Source organism: Alligator sinensis, unplaced genomic scaffold, assembly GCF_000455745.1.
Source record: "Alligator sinensis unplaced genomic scaffold, ASM45574v1 scaffold330_1, whole genome shotgun sequence".
NCBI classification, from domain to species: Eukaryota; Metazoa; Chordata; order Crocodylia; family Alligatoridae; genus Alligator; species Alligator sinensis.
Window position 1 is genome coordinate 456,692 of NW_005842178.1, and position 17,487 is coordinate 474,178.

Here is a 17,487-nt window from a genome sequence, read left to right on the forward strand (position 1 = left end):
GGCTTTGCTGAAAGATAGTAGTATTTGTGTCCATTTAAGGCTAAGAACTATTTTCCAAGTTTAGTTCAGGAAGCATATGCCTTCACTCCTTCTTAACTAATTTTCTTCATTCAGATAGGGCTTGAGTTTAAAATAATTTTCAAATACCATTTATCCCATGTCCAGCCTAACCATGTTAATTCAGAAAGGCTGTGCATAAGTCTTGAACATACTTCCTGACTTATGGGATTGATACTTTTGGTATGGATTCAGTTTATGAATATAAGTGGGCAGAAGTTCTATGAACAGTTTTCAAAAGCAATCTTATTTTGCTTAAATGATCAAAAACTTGTTACCCACTTTATTCAATCACATGACTGATATTGCAATAGTTGTCTTTTTGCTTAAGGAGTCAGGAAGTGCAATTAAAATTGGAAGTGGGAACACTCTTATGCTTTTTGTTTAAGGATGGAGCAAAAAATATCCTTAGACTCCACTGTTCCAACTTTGGTATATGGATTGTGGTCCATTCTGCAGTTTGCTTAATTTACTTTTTTAGCATTTTGGGTGGTGAAAGCAGACTGCTTTATCTGGGCACAACTGTCTTGTTGCTTTGAAGCAGTGCAAACTTTGCAATGTAGCACCAAGAGAACTGAGAAATTTCCCTGTCTGCATTTAATGGAGTGTTAACTTCAGCATCTATTTTTGACCTTTTAAAACCTTACATCATTAAGTTAGTTGTTGGGAAATTGAATAACCTAGCTCTGACAATCATTTTGTAGGTTAGTATCATTAAAGGCAAAGTTCTTCCCTTTGCATACTCAGGATTTTCATTAAATAATACAGATTTATATGGTGATTTTCATTTCCGTATAAAGAATCCCAGTGCATTTGGCAAACTGGATGTGCAGCATCACTGGGGTGAATGGAAGAAGACCTGTGCAGGCTGCTGTGCATATTAACTGGTAGATTAGAAATGTTTGTCCAAGGATAAGAGAAAATTCCTGTTAAGTGCTGTGAGATGACTAAAGTTCAGTCAGAAGAGACTGGACACTAGGTTTTTAAAATGTTCTGTAAAAACTCAGACAGCTACCTACACTATATTGACTTGATTTCAGAGGGATGAATGTCTGAATAGTCTTGCTGGGGATAAATCAACATGGAAGCTGGACACCTGCATGTCAACAGAATTTGTCTTTGGGTATTTGCTTTTTAAAATGTCGTACCAGGCACATGCATCCCACCTCCTCTCTCTTGCTGTCTGTGTACAATACATTAGCTTGACTATTCAGTAGATAAATCGGATAATATGGAAATACAAATAATATAAATGGTTGTTTTTATTTTGTGGGCTTAATCTTTGAATCTTGCTTAATATTGCTTTGGGTCATTTCTGTTCCAATAATTTCACTCCTAGAAATCAGACTTTACAACAATAATTTTTTTTGGCTAATGCAAGAAATCTTAGAAGCTTTTGTCAGACCAACTGGTATTTTCAACAACAAGGACTGTAGACAGGAAAAGAAGAGAAAAATTCAGCAAATATAAAAAAGACTGCTTTGATATGACTACATGACTTCAGCTTGCCTTCAATTTAGTGAATGAGGTACCAGTATTAAAAAAGAAATTTGTTCTCAAGTAGTGAAAATATGGAAGAAATTTGACCCTTATGGAAGAATTGTGATGTATAATATGATTTAAGCACAGTGAAATGGTGCTTTCCTAGAGGTAAAGCAAAGGAAGTACTATAGTAACTGGGATTTCCATCATATTCTATAGCTTAGCGGAGCTTTGCCACACTTACTGTCGTCTTGTCTTGCCAGTGCATTGTAGTGCAACATGAGAGTTTTTTCTTTGTGTTGTTAGCCCTTGTTTTCTGAAGTAGAACCTGAATGGTAGTTCATCTTTTGAAGTTCAGATTAATGTAAACTAGAGAATGGAGAGCAGCTCAATTTATGTTGAGCTGAGCTGATTTGCATCATATTCCTTGTAGTGCCTTACTTCTGAATTCAGTGATGTCAGCATTCAGAGCTGAGTTTATTGCTGCAAGGTCTATGGATTTTATTGCCATGATTAAGGAGTGTGATGAATCTGGATTCCCCAAGGTAAGTTCTTTTTGTAATTTACAGCACTGCTTATTCATTATCTTGCCAAGAGCTTCATGCATTTAGCTCATTGTCTAAATGGTACACGTGGGATTAAAAAATAGGTATTCCATACATGGAAGTAACTATTATATAGGTTAGATAAGGTGATTTAAAATCTAGAACACAAATAATGGGTGTTAGTGTGAGAGTATACAAGAATTTCTCTTGTGCCAGAGCATGAACCAGAAAGGTCTATTGCCATTCATTCATGGGAAGTCCTCTTAATAGTTGGCCATTCCAATGCTGGGAAGAAGTTCTAGGATTAACTTATTTGGTTTCTTTCACAAAGGCTATATTTCTACTCCTCCCAACTTTGTTTTCTATTCGATATAGGGATTTAGTCTTTCCCCATTCAAACCAATGGGAGCTTTGCAAGAGCAGGAGCAGAACACCTAGAAATTACTTTTTAGACATCTGAAAAATATGCATGTATTAAAATGGAGAATAAAAAACTGTGTGTTTATTTCAGGGTTATGTATTGAGATGCATTGGTAGTTAATTTCATGGCTGATAGTTCTTCAGCAAAAGTGTATAATAGCTCAGACTTTGAGCAAGGGATTCATTCAATTTCATATACCCAGCTTCTATAATTTTGGAACAATAATACTGAAAGAGTTACACTTTCCAGTGAAAAATCTATTGGTTATATGATAGGATGGTCTGATCTCTTTTTCAGCACCTTCTCTTCCGCTCCCTGGGGCTAAACTTGGCATTAGCTGATCCTCCTGAAAGTGATCACCTTCAAATATTAAATGAAGCCTGGAAAGTTATCACAAAATTAAAGAACCCACAGGTAGGTCATTGATAGGAAATGTGTTGCCTACCTTAAATGCTGGGAGCCAGTTGTTTTAAAATGGATTAAAAACAATCACAAAATTACAGATGTGTTTAGAATAGATGGACAATAAATGTGACATTGCCTATTTTACTATTCCTAGATACTTGGTAGTTGCCCAGGCAGTGTGTACTGGTTGCTTCTCATGAACCACAGGTTACCCCAGTTCTACAATGTTGTAGCAGTGCAACTGGACATCTTGTCTTACAAAGGCAACATTTCAGAAAAACTGTCCAAGTAATTACTTGAGTGCATACATTGCTAGAAAAGAAATAGAGATTGTACAACCTGATAGAGCTTTTAAAGGTGATATATTCTATTGACCATAACATAAATATTTATATTTTTTCTAGGATTATATTAACTGCGCTGAAGTGTGGGTGGAGTACACCTGCAGACACTTTACAGTATGTGAGAATTACTTTGAGTTTATCGTTTTAGCTGTGTAGGCACTAAGTGACTGTATAGCAGTTTACAGTGGGAAAACCAGTGCTCATAACAAACAATAGACTTCTTTTTCCTATTTAGTATCTGCTTGTAAGACTTCAATGTGTGATAACGTTGAGGGGTATGATATGTTCTTGTGGGATCATATTTTTTTTTTTAGTAAGAAAGTTGAATCAATACAAAATGATGGCTGCATTGGGAGACCTCTTAATTGGTCACATATGTATTTCTCACCTGTATATGGAGCATGAGGGGAGAACATACAGACCAAATTATAGCTGAAGTCCTACCAGCACTTACTATGAGTTATCTGGCTTCCACTGTAGCTCTGTAAAGTATTAATTCTTTTGTAAAGGAGAACCTTGGTTGACATTAGCACAGTGCTCTAGTAACGTAAAAGATGAACCAGTTTCTATGCTGTGCTTGTGACATCTTAATTTGTACTACACAGAAGCGTGAGGTCAATACTGTTCTGGCAGATGTTATCAAACATATGACTCCGGATCGTGCTTTTGAAGAGGCTTACCCACAGGTAAGAGACTTTCTTTTGTTTTAGCAACTCTGTGAGAGCTAATTTTTTTTCAGAAAAAAATCATGATGTGTGCTAAAAATTGCTGTTGTCTCCTGCAACATAATGATTATATTTTAAATTGTCTCCTTATAACTCGGGAAGCATTAGGACAACGTAATGCTATGGAACAGTGCTCTAGTCTAGATTCCTGCACGCACACGCTCACACAGTACACATTAATTAGAGAGAAAAAATTAAGTTGAGTGACTTGCAGATATACAGCAATGTAATGATCATGTACTGTATTTTTACATTTAACTTGTAATGAAATTACTTGCATTTTCCCCTTTTTCCCCAGCTGCAGTCAATTATTCAGAAAGTCATTACTTATTTCCATGACTTTTCCATACTTTTCTCAATGGTAAGTTGCTTTTTAAGTTTATGTTCTTTCTGGAACTGCTTGTCTTTAGGAATGTTGTGCATTTTCTCTAAGGAAACGTAACCTGATTTGATTATCTAAATCAGCTGGAAACCTGCGTGGTGAGAAGAGTTTTTTTTTGTCAAGTATAAAACTGTTAAAATACCCAAGGAAGTGTTAACTGATTACTTCTCAAAATCCATTATTTTAATTACAATATTTCACACTTTCTTCTTATTAGGTTATAGGGCTCTGTAATATTTTTGTTTTTAATGGCAGCAGAAGAAGCTCAAATTAATTAATACAGTCTATTTGTGGGCTGTGCTGAGATAACTCCTGATACTGCTTCCTTTCTGTGTTTAACATATATTTTACTGTGTCAAAAGAAAGAACTTAGGGTACTATTTGAGGGGCTAAGGGAAAGTGAAGAGGCCAATCATTTTGTGGTAAAGACAGAATAAAGTTGCCATCCTGTTTTTTATATTTCTGTAGCCTGAATAAAAGGAAGCATTTCAAGAGGCTCATTGATTTAAGAATTGTTTAAGCTCCTAAATCACTTAAGCACTTTTGACAATTTTACCCTCAGTGTATTTTCAAGATAGTATATAAGCATTTAGTTCTCTGGCTACCTCAGCAGTCTAAATTCAGTACCTAAGGGACATTTAACTATTCTAAAGCTCCAGCATCGGCAAAATTTAAAATGGTGGCTGGCATTCCTCCAGTCCCTTGCAGAAGAATAATAATTCCTATTTCTAATACTCTAAGGCTTGCTTTCACGGTCCTCAGACTTTTCAGTAGAAATCATAACTGTATCTGATCTGCCTTCATCATATTCTTGTGTTTAAAAATATTTTTCTATATTTGGCTAAATGCATTCTAAATGTTGCATGTTATACCATAGTTCCTCAGTCAATACTCTTCTTATTTGCCTCTATTTATACTACCATTTAATTATCTCATATTATTTAGTCATATTCTTATAGCTGTGGTATCTTTAAACTTCCCTATTAGGGATTATTGTAGTGTTAGAGTGGTGCTGTAGCTGGGATGACAAGAATTATGCAAGGCAAGGTTTCTTAGGGTGATATCTTTTATTGGACCTACTGCATAGTTGAGATCATCTAGCTTTTGAATGCAAAACATTGTTCATTAGGGCTGAGGAGTGAATGCTAGCAAAGCATAATAAAAACCAGCACAGCACCACACTGGATAGTTAGAAGAGTGGGGAGAGAAATTCCCAGGGGTATCAGACAAACAATTAGCAGAGGAAAATAAGCTGATTACTGGAAGATCAAGGCCTATCAAAAGGGAGGAGGGTCATTCTTACCTTTCATGTGTGGGACAAATTCAGAATCAGTTAGATTTTTGGTTTTATTGCACATTATATCAGTGGTTAAGTCCTTGGTTCTTAGTGTTCGGCCTACTTTTTTTTTTTTGTTCCCAAGCTTGTCTTTTAAAGGTGTTAGGTAGGTTTCCCTTGGACAAAAGGATAATGAGGTCAAACACTAAAACATTAATGCTTCTTGCATATTAAGGATTAGGAAAGATATTTTTCAGCACAGACCAAAATCTTTTATATGGAAAATGTTTCAATTGACTTGCTTCATTTTTATTTGGATTTTTAGGAGAAATTCTTACCATTTTTGGATATGTTCCAGAAGGAGTGTGTGAGAGTGGAGGTTTGCAAGTGCATTATGGAAGCTTTTATTAAGTAAGTGGAAAATATTCTGATTAAGTGAGCTCTAGAGGATCTGGGCAATCTATTGAAAGATTGTTTTATAAGATGTATCGAATCAGTGTGGAGTCCACTTAGCATCTAAAAGGTGCCCAGACTAAAAAGAAAATGTAAACATATTTGTGGTCAGTGTTGATCGATTGCTTATTAACTGTTTACAATGACTGTCAGGATTAGAGTAGTCTTTATTCCATCCTAGATGGGTTGTTGTTAGGGCTTTCTTCAATTTCCAGTGCTACAGCTAGTTTATATAACAAAATGCTGTGTTTTCCTGTTCAGTCCTGTAACACTAACAATGATCTTAACATATGAATGAGAAAAGGAAACAAAGATGCACATTTGTTACAAGCACATTTGTCTATTATAAAGGCAGAAATGGAACGGAAAGTGAAATTGGAAGATGAGATTTAATTTTCAGACGTCAATTATTTTAAAAGAATCCTTTTCGTTTGTCGTACTCAAGAGATTCTTGAAACTGTATTTTTATTCTCACATCCTTCATTGGGATATTCAGATTTCAAATAGAAATATTATGGGATGATAACTCAGTGATGAAAAATTGATGAGAAGTGATAACTAGAGCAAGTTTTATGTAAGAATGTTCATTAGCCTGTAACAAATACCAAATTGTTGTTTCCTGTTTAGACACTTAGAAAACATTTTAAGAATAAGAGAGATTCAATTTCTGCCTTTTCGTTTATATTGGGTTACATCAATTGTTTATGTAAAAATACTGTACGTCAGAGATTTCATAATTGGTGGAGTGTGGCTTAATATTTTTTTTCTGCTACTAGTTTAAAATTTATTAAAATCTTAGTCCAGGGTTACGAGTAGAAGCCTACAATGTTTGACTCTGAAGAAAAGGAATTCCCCTCACCCCCTCTAATTCCTCCCCAAAGCCCAACTAAGAACTGGTGTTAGAAGTTCAAATTCTTTTGTCTTCTAGATGAACTATTTATAGAATTAAATATTAGCCGTCTCTGACTGACTTCTTTCATCCCCTCCCCTGTGCATCCATATGTTGCGCTGGTAACCATTTGAGTCGTGTGACGGCAAGGATCACACTTATTAATGATGTTTCCAGGGTTACCTCTGCTTGTGACAGAGCTGGGAATCTGTACTAAACACTTCCTTGTTTATTCTGTTGATTTAAGCAGATCATTCCTGCGCTGCACTACTGGCCATTCTTTACTCAGTAAAAAAGTTTGCTGCTTAGTAATGCCTCATAATCAAAGAATTTTTAAATGCATATAAAATGATAGGCAGACAAGGTTCCTTGGGTGAATTTGATATCTTTTATTAGACCAACCCAAATAGTTGGAGAATAGTTAAGCAAGCTTTCGAGTTCAAAAACTCTGTCAGGCTAAGGAAGTTTCAGCAGTTGGTGTCCTTAGCCTGATGAAGGGTTTTTGAAAGCTTGCTTAATAACTATTCTCCAACTATTTGGGTTGGTCTAATAAAAGATATCAAATTCACCCAAGGAACCTTGTCTGCCTATGTCCTTAGACCAACACGGCTACAACCTACACCCCTATAAAATGATAGAACACAAGCACTCATTTAGTGTAGTTTTATAGCAAATAACCCATATCCAGTATAAAGAACTAAGAGCTCACTGCCATGCTAATATCTCTGACTTAGGGACTCTTTGGCTGTGTCACTAGGCCAGGTGTGAAATCTCTGCCTTAACTAAAGCTCTTGCTGCTAAAGTGAGTTGAAATAGGGTTACCATACGTCCGGGTTTTCCTGGACGTGTCCTTTTTTTGGATCTTCCCATCTCTGCCCAGGCGTTTTTTTTTAAATATCAACAAATATCTGGGATTTTGCTCTACCTATGTTTAGCATTTAAGTCTTTCCCAGCACTTTCTGGCTTGCCCTAGCTAGGAGATGCTTGGTGCTGGGGGAAGTAGGGAAGGACGATTGGAGGCAGGGCATGCATGGTCCTGGGACTGCAGCAGGGTGGGAGAGGTGACTGCCTCTCCTATGAGGAAAGGGGGCGGGGGCCTTTGGTGGCAGTGGCTGGGCTGGTGGCACCGAGACCAGTGCCTGTGCCCGCAGGGACAGGGCAGCCAGGAGAGGTTGGGGGGAGCAGGGAGCTGCAGGTTAAGAGTGAGGGGCACTGGCGGGGCTGTGGGTCAGGGCTGAGGGAGCTGTGGCTTGGGAGTAAGGGGCATCAGAGGGGGCAGGGGACTGTGGGTCAAGAGCATGCAGCACAGGCAGTGCCGGGGGGCTGTGGGCCAGAAATAAGGGGTATCAACAGGGCTGGGGGGGCTGTGGCTTAGGAGTGAGTGGAAGGGGTAGGGCATGGGCCCCCCAATCATATTACCACCCCCCTCCTTGACAGGTGTCCTCTTTTTTGAAACTGGAAATATGGTAACCCTGATGTTTTGTTGTTGTTTCCTAGCATATACAGGGGATTAATAGTGCTTCTTTGGATCATTGTGAGATAGGGTAATAAAGGGGGGTCTCTACTGAAGGAATTTAGGGCATTTTTTCTTGAGGACACTTTGCTACAGGCTTATACTGTGCTCTGTTTGAATTGTCAGTGAAGTCAAGCCCTGGGAAAGAGATGAATTTTAAAAGAATCAAAGGTACTTGCCCTACAAGGAGAGTAGAGTGTAACTTTGGTCCCTTATTTGCATAGGCACATAGGACTGGAAGGGGTCTTCTGGGCCACCAAGTCCAGTCCCCTGCACTTGCAGGCAGTCATTTAACCTAATGAATCTTCAGCAGTGCCACTGCAAACTGTTACTCACAACTGAAGGGCACAGTACCTGAAACACCTGGGTGAGGCAGGGAGACAAGGGGAACTGCCATTGCCGTGCCACTCAAGCTTTGAGGAAGTTGTTGGTTAACCTTTGTTCAAGACCCTACGTCAGTGGGTTTTCAACCTGTGGTCTGCAGACCCCTAGGGGTCTGCAAGCTGTCTGAGGGGTCCACGGAAGATGACCATGGTCAAAATATGTGAATACTGACACTTACCATTCAGAAGGGTCCATTTAAAATTTGTTAGGGTTCTGCAAATGAAAAAAGTTTGAAAGCTTGAGTTATGAGATTCCTTCAATACTGCAGGTGCTACCTTCATACCCTTGCAAACACACAACTCCATGGGCACACTAACTGGCATGACAGAACTCCCTGTCCTATTGCACCATGCCTTCCACAGACTTATCCAGTTCAGTCTTAATGAGATTGCCACATCATTTTGTTTAGCAGACCATTCCAAAACGTCATACTTTTGATAGTTAGAAATCTTTAATTTCCAATCTAAATGGATCTATAGCCATTTGATCTTGTCTTAAAAGCTTTTCTCCTTTCCTAATATTCACTCCCTAAAAATAGAGTGATCATATCTCCTCTCAATCTCCATTTTGCTAAATTAAGCCAAGCTCTTTTAATCTTCTTTCATAAAAGAAGGGTTTCCATTCCCTTAACCAGTTTAGGCGGAAAGCAAGGCAGGGTAGTACCTTAGAGACTAATTGGTTCAGAGAGGTATTAGCTTTTGTAGGCAACAGCTTACTTCATCACATGCTGTGAATGGACTTAACCATCTTTAGTGGCCTTGTTTTGGCTGTTGCAGTTTAATTTAATCATATTTTGAACACTGGTGACCAGAACTGCACACAGCATTTTAAATGGGGGTTTACAAATGCTTGGTACAAAGTATATGTCCCACTAATGCACGTAGTTTCTAAGGACTTTTCTGAAAGTTTAATTACAGTGAAAATTGCTGACATTTTAAGTCCATACGAAACAGTTTTTTCTTATCAGAGTTAGAAGCCTCCACCCTCTTCCTCTTTTAAACTTCCATGTAACCTCATAACCCTTCTGTGGCCCTTGGCAATTGATTGAGTTGTGCTGATCCATCCTATCCTCCCCTTCTGAAATTCACAAGGGAGCAATTTCTTTCAAAATATCTGCTGAAAATGACTTTGAAGATGCCACCCAGTAACATTTCTTATTGCCATGGTAACAAATTTATTTTTTGGAAGTGATATAATGACACTGGTATTAATCTGTGGCATGATTAACACATCAAGGTGATGCAGTCCCAGAGCCATATGTTTGCCTTCTTAAAGGTCCCGGCATGCCTTTCTGCTCTGCCTTTGAAGGGACTAGGTTACTTTCTGATATTTTTATAATGGTTTTACTTTCAAGTTTTCTGGGCACATCCAAGAAATCTGTCTAGATTTACACATCCTATAAGACTGGGGATATATGTGACTTGGTAATAATAGGCCTCCTGTTCAGTAATTACTAACTTTCATACTTAATTGTTTTTGTCTCTGTACCAGCTATGACAGTAAGTACACTGCTTTGTGAAAAAAATACATAACTCAGTGCTACACTCTGTAAGATGTTCTTTTGAGGCTGTTGTACAAAGATGATTTCTCTACCATTGCAATTCTTTCTCATTACAGTATGAAAAGGCTTTCCCTTAGAAAAGAATTATTAAGTGAATGTTAATTGCTTTTTATCCCCACTGTTTTGTGTCTTGGAAAAAATGTGGTATTTTCCAACATTATTTTCTCTTTTTTTTTTTTTTTAGGCATCAGCAAGAATCTACTAAAGACCCAGTCATACTCAATGCTCTTCTACATGTGTGCAAGACCATGCATGACTCTGTGAAGTAAGATCAGTTATATATGTTTTGTAAGGCTTGAATGCTATGATTTACAGTTCTAATTTGGGGGGTTAACAATTCAAAATGGCTTTACCATTAATGGGAGTGATGCAGTGTGGTTGCAGCATGGACTATTCCCTCTTGAATTACTGTTCTGAATGCTCAAGCAGAGTACGAATGGAAGTTGACAGTGACTTCATGGGTGTTCCTAGTGGGAAGGGAAGCAGCAAGGATCTTTCTGAGAGTAAAAAACTGTGAAAAAAGTAGTAGAGGCAATTAAATGTTGTCAGTTTGGGTCCTTTTCAATTTATTGTATTTACTCAAATCCAAGGAAGCAGGCTGCAGAGGGGAACAGGGGGTGAATAGGCATCGGCACAGGCGCACATGTGGCAGGGGGCAGCAGCAGAGGAGCAGACAGGCATGGGGGGAGCAAGGGGCAGGTGTCTGGCCCCCTCATGTCCTACCTGCCTGCTGCCACTGCTTTTCCTGCCACAGCAGTGTGGGGGAGGGGGAAGGAGAGACGCACTAATTTAAGACTACATTTCAGTAATTAGATTCTATATGTGGAAAATTCTAACAGTTCTAAAAATGTGTGGAATCTAATTATTGCGGGGGCATCTTAAATTTGAAGTCACCTTGAATTCGGGTAAATATAATATCTGTCTGTGATGATAAAAACTGGAGTCTCGTCTAAGTACTACTATTAGTAAAATATATAAGGGGTTTCAATTCATTTTGCCATTTAAAGTAGAGGTCCCAATACTCCGTTGTCCTTTAGCTGTTTCCAGTTTATCACTCAGTACTTGGCAACCCTAGGTCTTGAAAAGAATATGTAGAGAATCTCCTTTGGGTAGGGCTATTCTTGGATGATATAGGAGCTCCTGTGTCACTTCCCTGGCTTGGCAGGAGAGAGAGTTGGGTGTCCCTTTCTTCCACTGATTCCTGGATAATGTTTCTCTGAGGCTATTGGTATAGGAACAGTTTAGAATAGTGTTCCCTTTTCTCCAGGATCCCTCTTCTATACTGAGTCCTTAGCAACCATGGCTGAGAATCCATCCCATAAGATTAGCTGCTACTAATAATCTAAATTCTTTAGAAAAAGAACCACCCCTGTATCAAACATCTTGCTATGGGAGACTAACTGACTTTTCTGCAGTGCCTTTCATCCAGTTTCTTTTAAAATACTCGGTAGGTACCAATTAATTAGGCCTCACAAACACACTTTTTGAAGTAGGGATATATGACTGTTGCAATTTAGAAGAGGAGGTGAAATACAACAGTGAAGTGATGTATCCAAAATCATATAGAAAATTAATGGCAAAATTAGGAGATAAGTTCTCCAGGTTAGTGTCTTATTAGCAAAACTATCCATTCTCTTTTCTATTTGTCCTTGCAATTCTGTACAGCTCAGTTCCTTGTGGTACACTCAACCATGAACCATTTATAATTTAGTGCTTATATTTTAAAGGTAACTTGAAACTTTTTAGCCTTTATTATTGTAATTATTTTAGGGTTTAGTCTCTGAATGCAAGGATATATTGGTAATAGAGGAAATCAGCTTTGACATGTGATTCAAACTGATACCAGTCCAACTGTTTAATTGTAAGGTGTGTCATCTTTTGGTGTCTCTCTGGGATACCAGTGCCCTTTCAGTGCCTAAGGAGTGAGAATATTGGAAGCAAAATTCAACATTAAGGATTCAAGGAAGTTTCTAGTGGTCTGTAGTTGACACTTTGTCTGATCTTATTGCCAAAGCAATCCTGAAACTTTTACTGGGAGTCTTGAAAACCCTTATATTAGTAGTTCCATTAGTTAGCATCATTCGTTTGATTCTGTTCTGTCAACTCTTCAGTGGCAAATTTGTATATAGATTTAATAAGTTTAAACTACCTTTTCTGAACCATTGTTCATGAAAAAAGGCAAAAGCTTCACTCCTGGGTCTAGGGCTCAATATGACATAGACCAACACAACAGCTGTTGAATGGTAACAACGTTGAGACTGTAATACCAGTCTGGTGCAGAATTAAACTGACAACCTATATAATTGACCCCATAGATCCCATTGCAAATCTCCTGTGCCATCCAGACCTCCATCACTTGCTCTTTTGATTGGCAATGTGCTAGCGAGCTAATTGTGCTGATACTTTTCTTTTTTTCTACTGAATTTGTATAATAAAACTATTGTTCTGTTTCTGTCTGGTGTCTGTGTTAGGAAAAAGGTAAAATGATATGCTGGAGGTCAAAGCTGCAGCATAATGCTAAAAGGATTAAATTGGCTTACTTAATTTCAACTTAACTTTTTGTTTATTCATTCTAATCAAAATAGACTTGGCTTATTACATTTTAACATGATGTAAATTTGCCTCATATTGAATGTGACCTCTGCTTTCTGAAGTAAAGATTACCATGAGGACATCTATCTAGATACTTTTATATACTTTAATGCAGTTTATAACAGCATGACATCTAGTGAGCACTGTAATATGCACAGTTGAGCTAATCAATTGAGAACTGAAACTTGAAAGAAAGTTTAATACCATAAAGAGGAAGGAACTTGAACATAGATTAGCTTTTTTTTTCTTGTTGATAGTTGATTTCAAGTCATATTTGCATTCAGATCTTTATTCTGTAGTGCAGTGGTACTCAATCTTCTGGCCCCATGGGCCAGATGAGTGGTGTGGAGCCTGTCTGCAGGCCAGATCCTGGAGGCAGGGTTGGTTCATGGGCCAGATTCAGCATGAGGTCAGCATGCAGGGTTGATCTACAAGTGCAGTCTGGCCAGCCCCTGAACACCAACATGACCTGGCATATGTGGCCTTTCCATCTGGCCTGTGGGCCCCGTAGGTCCAGAAATTTTGCAGTGGGAAGTAGTAGCAGCTTAAGTTGCTGCCTCTGGAAGCCCAGACAGTTCATGCTGCCACTGCTCGTTTGCTATCATATTTCCAGACCTGTTGAGAGCTCCACAGACTGAATGAGACAGTCCCATGGGATAGATTCAGCCCCCAGGGTGGAAACTGAGCACCACTTGTAATACAACACTTCGTCCACAGACCTGCTAAACTTGTTTGGGAATATTAATTGGCTTAAACACCATCTCTTTTCATTGGGATTCAAAGTATTTCATAGCGAGATTTCTATTGGTTGCTAAACTTTGTAACATCTTAATCTTTTTTTTGTGGAACTTGCATATTAGTGCAGACTTGATCTGGCAGTATCCCTTTGCTAGTGTTGAAATTGACAGATGGTTATAAATACAGTCGTCTTTTCAGAGTGTTTAAAATTATAGTGCAATGCCAAAATTATGATTAACATCTCACTTAATAACATAAACTGCTGTATGCGGACCTGACCTTTTAAAAAAATGTGTAAGATACACACATGAGCTTATACTTGGAGGTATATGTTTTTTGGAGAGTGGCTTATCTTAATTGACCATGTAAACTTACTTTTTTTAGTGCACTAACACTTGAAGATGAGAAGAGAACGTTAGCAGCTTTGATAAATGGATTTATAAAAATGGTAAGTAGCTGTTGTGTATGACTGCCTATAAAACTTAGAACTGGGATTCTAAAACAGCCCACTGTGGTTGCCAATATACTATTGAAATTCAATCCAAGTTGCGTATCCCACTCATTTAGGTCTATCAGAAATCCTAGCCAGGAAATATTTTGTAAAGTAAATACACAGATGTTTGAAGGAACTGTCATATAACCAATGATGATGAGTTGGTATCACATGTATAGTTTAAAGTGTGGGTATTTCAAAAGATGTTAAAATCTTCTGGTTATTTTTTTTGTTTGTTTTTAAGTCTCATATAATGATGACATTCTTGCCTATTGTGAGCAGTATCACTAGTTGATTGAATTTTGCCAGTCCCAGCTGAAGGGGATGAAGGCAAAGTAAAAACACAAAGTAAGACTTAAAGATTACAGGTGCACTGATACATTGGTCTGATGTTGGATCGGCACCGATACAAAGAAAATTGATTGTATCGGAAATTGGCCTTATGTGGCCAATAATTTGGCTGATAAATGCCAGTGCATGCACACAGGTGTTGTGCAGCACACAGGCAATGAGGAGCACAGCCCGGCAGCTTGGAGAGCTGCATGCAGCTGGTAAGTCTGTTGTGCTGGAGAGGGGGGAGGGAAGGAGTATGGGGGCGCAGATCAATACCCACTGTGGTGAGGGAGGAGTGGGGCAGGGGCTGGGGCAGGCGCTGCCCAGCCATGGCAGGACAGGGCGCAGGATTGGCAGTGGTGCTGGGAGTGGGGGCTATGGTGAAATTTGGGGTGGCTGCAGCTCCCCCCCCGCCCCTCTCCCAGTGCCACCACTGCCACCCACTCTGAGCTCAGCCCTGTGTAGCCTCTGCCCCACCCTGCACAGATCTGAGGGCATGCGCCTTCCCTCTGGTGCCCTCCTGGGGTACGCACAGCAGCAGGAGCTGTCTCCCCACTGCACGTCTTGGATGAGCCAGGGTTCCGTCCTACTGCCCGGCTGGGCAGCGCCTGCCCCAGCCCCACTTCCTCCCTCACCGCAGGGGGCGTTGATCTACCCCCCCTACATCCCCTCCCCTTCCACCACAACAGGCTTACCAGCTGAAGGCAGCTGTATTGGAAATTGGATTGGTATCAGCCGATATGCCTCCTTAAAAAGCTGGTATTGGTGTTGGTCCCCCAGAATATTGATGAACCCCTGTTAAAGATTAAAAACCATCAGGAGTTTGGACCCATTGAAATCAGGATGCTGGTATAAAAATACAAAACCTCTCTGAGACATTTTGTTACCTTCTAATTTTTGATCCTTTGGGGTGTGTTTCTAGAGACGCTTTCCCCTATGATCCGTGAAACTAGAAACAGTTTTTGAATAAGAGATTTTTGTTTAATCACTTGGCTACACAAGAGAGGTCTTCAAGAAAATAATCAAATATGGCAGGACTTTTATTTGCTGCATGCAAATAAAAGATGTTCCACTGGCTTTTGAGGTAGAAGCAAACTGGAAGTTGGGAGTATAAACACTTCCACATTTATACTTTGTTTCTATTATCACAAATCCTGGCTCATCGTTTAACCATTCATAGCTACCAGGCATTCCCCATTTTTCTCAATGTCTTCTTTCTTCTAATCAGATGGCCAGTCGGCTTTGTACTTTTATCCAGCTAGCCAGTTTCTCTTCAACTTTAATATTCATTAATAGCCATCTGTTTACTGCTTAAAAGATTTAATCTGATAGTTCTTTACCACATAAAATATTGCAGAACTTCTCAGAGGGGAAATTGTAACATATTAAATATGTTTCTCTGTAGTTGTAGAAGGTTCAGTAATGGTATATGATGTGTAATGCTGATTTAAATACAGAAGCACAGTGCAGTATCAGCTGGGTGGTAACTTGAAATTTGTGGCATTAAACTGTGAATTCCTGCCTTGTTTAATATGCTTTTTGTTATAACCCAAGTTCTCACGGCCTGCAGCCTCCTCTTTGAGTTTTTCTTTGCTGTTGGTTATTTTTGTGGGGGATTATAATTGGAGACACATCCTTAGTACAGCCAAGCCTGCTTGTTCAGGAAACTGTGTTTTTACAGACATTCCCCAGGGACATACTCTCAGAGAATCACAATTTGCCCAAAAGTTAGAAAGTCAAAGTAACTTGCATCTGAAATTTAAGAAGCAGTGCTATTTTCAGTGCAGTCCCTTTTAATCCTTTTATGTAATGAAAGCTTCAATTTAAATCAATATTAAATTATTCTTTCATGGGTGACTTGAGTAAGATGTTGGTCTTCCTTTCTTTTCTTTATATCTTATATTGGAACAAGCTTCAGAAATATTTTAAATGTATAAATGCAGGCTAACTTGAAGATTGCTGCTTCTTTCATGCATCTGACCTGATCACTAAAATGTTCTTGCAGAGAACTGTTCCTTTTAAATTCTGGAAAACTAGGAGTCTATGATCAGAGTCTTAAAAGGCAAGCCATACAAGGAAAGGCTGAAGGATCTGGGACTCTTCAGCCTGAGGAAAAGAAGGCCGAGAGGGGACCTGGTAGCAGCTTACTGCTACGCTAGGGGAGTACATCAAGAGCTCGGTGAGCAACTGTTCACCAGGGTACCCGAGGGGAAAACCAGGAGTAATGGTCACAAGCTCCTGGAAAATCGATTCAGGATCAACATTAGGAAAAACTTCTTCACAGCCAGGGTGTCCAGACTTTGAAATAAGCTCCCTCCAGTGGTGGTGCAATCACCTACCCTGGAAATCTTCAAGAGGAGACTGGACGGTCACCTTGCTGGGGTCACCTGACCCCCAATTATCTTTCCTGCTTGGTGCAGGGGGGCTGGACCTGATGATCTTCCAAGTTCTCTTCGGCCTTACAATCTATGAATCACAAGAGGGTTTACTTTTGAATTTCTCTCCTGGCCTTCCTGGTGGAGTCCATAGTTTGGACTTTTGGAGTGTCGCAGAAAGGATATCTATTACCAAAGTCAAGCAAAGACTTGGACAAATTACTTTAAAGCTTTAGTTAGGGACGTTGCTTCAAAACCCCATGTAAAACAGAACATATTAATATAGCATATAGAAAGCTTCTAGCTGTGAGCTGCAGACATGGTTAAAATATGACACTATCTTTCTATCCTAGGTTTCATTTGGCCGTGACTTTGAACAACAGCTGAGTTTCTATGTTGAAGCCAGATCAATGTTTTGCAATTTGGAACCTGTTCTTGTCCAGTTGATTCATGTAAGAGAGAGCTCATCTCTAAATGTAGTTTTTATCAGTTATGGATTTGGGGGGGGGGGGGGGGGGG

General features: G+C 39.2%; 1 protein-coding gene across 3 annotated transcripts in view; it reads left to right on the forward strand.

Moving 5' to 3' along the window:
* Positions 1 to 17,487, forward strand: part of VPS35L (VPS35 endosomal protein sorting factor like) — a 106,451-nt gene that overhangs the window by 51,653 nt on the left and 37,311 nt on the right. For 2 of the 3 annotated variants that reach the window (XM_006026091.3, XM_025207028.1), the window contains 9 exons: positions 1,973 to 2,084; positions 2,803 to 2,919; positions 3,315 to 3,368; positions 3,860 to 3,940; positions 4,278 to 4,340; positions 5,963 to 6,048; positions 10,622 to 10,702; positions 14,152 to 14,215; positions 17,322 to 17,420. In XM_006026091.3, coding sequence (XP_006026153.1) covers positions 1,973 to 2,084; positions 2,803 to 2,919; positions 3,315 to 3,368; positions 3,860 to 3,940; positions 4,278 to 4,340; positions 5,963 to 6,048; positions 10,622 to 10,702; positions 14,152 to 14,215; positions 17,322 to 17,420 — 757 coding nt within the window. The remainder of the gene's footprint in view (positions 1 to 1,972; positions 2,085 to 2,802; positions 2,920 to 3,314; positions 3,369 to 3,859; positions 3,941 to 4,277; positions 4,341 to 5,962; positions 6,049 to 10,621; positions 10,703 to 14,151; positions 14,216 to 17,321; positions 17,421 to 17,487) is intronic. The other variant, XM_025207027.1, reaches the window with a different exon arrangement.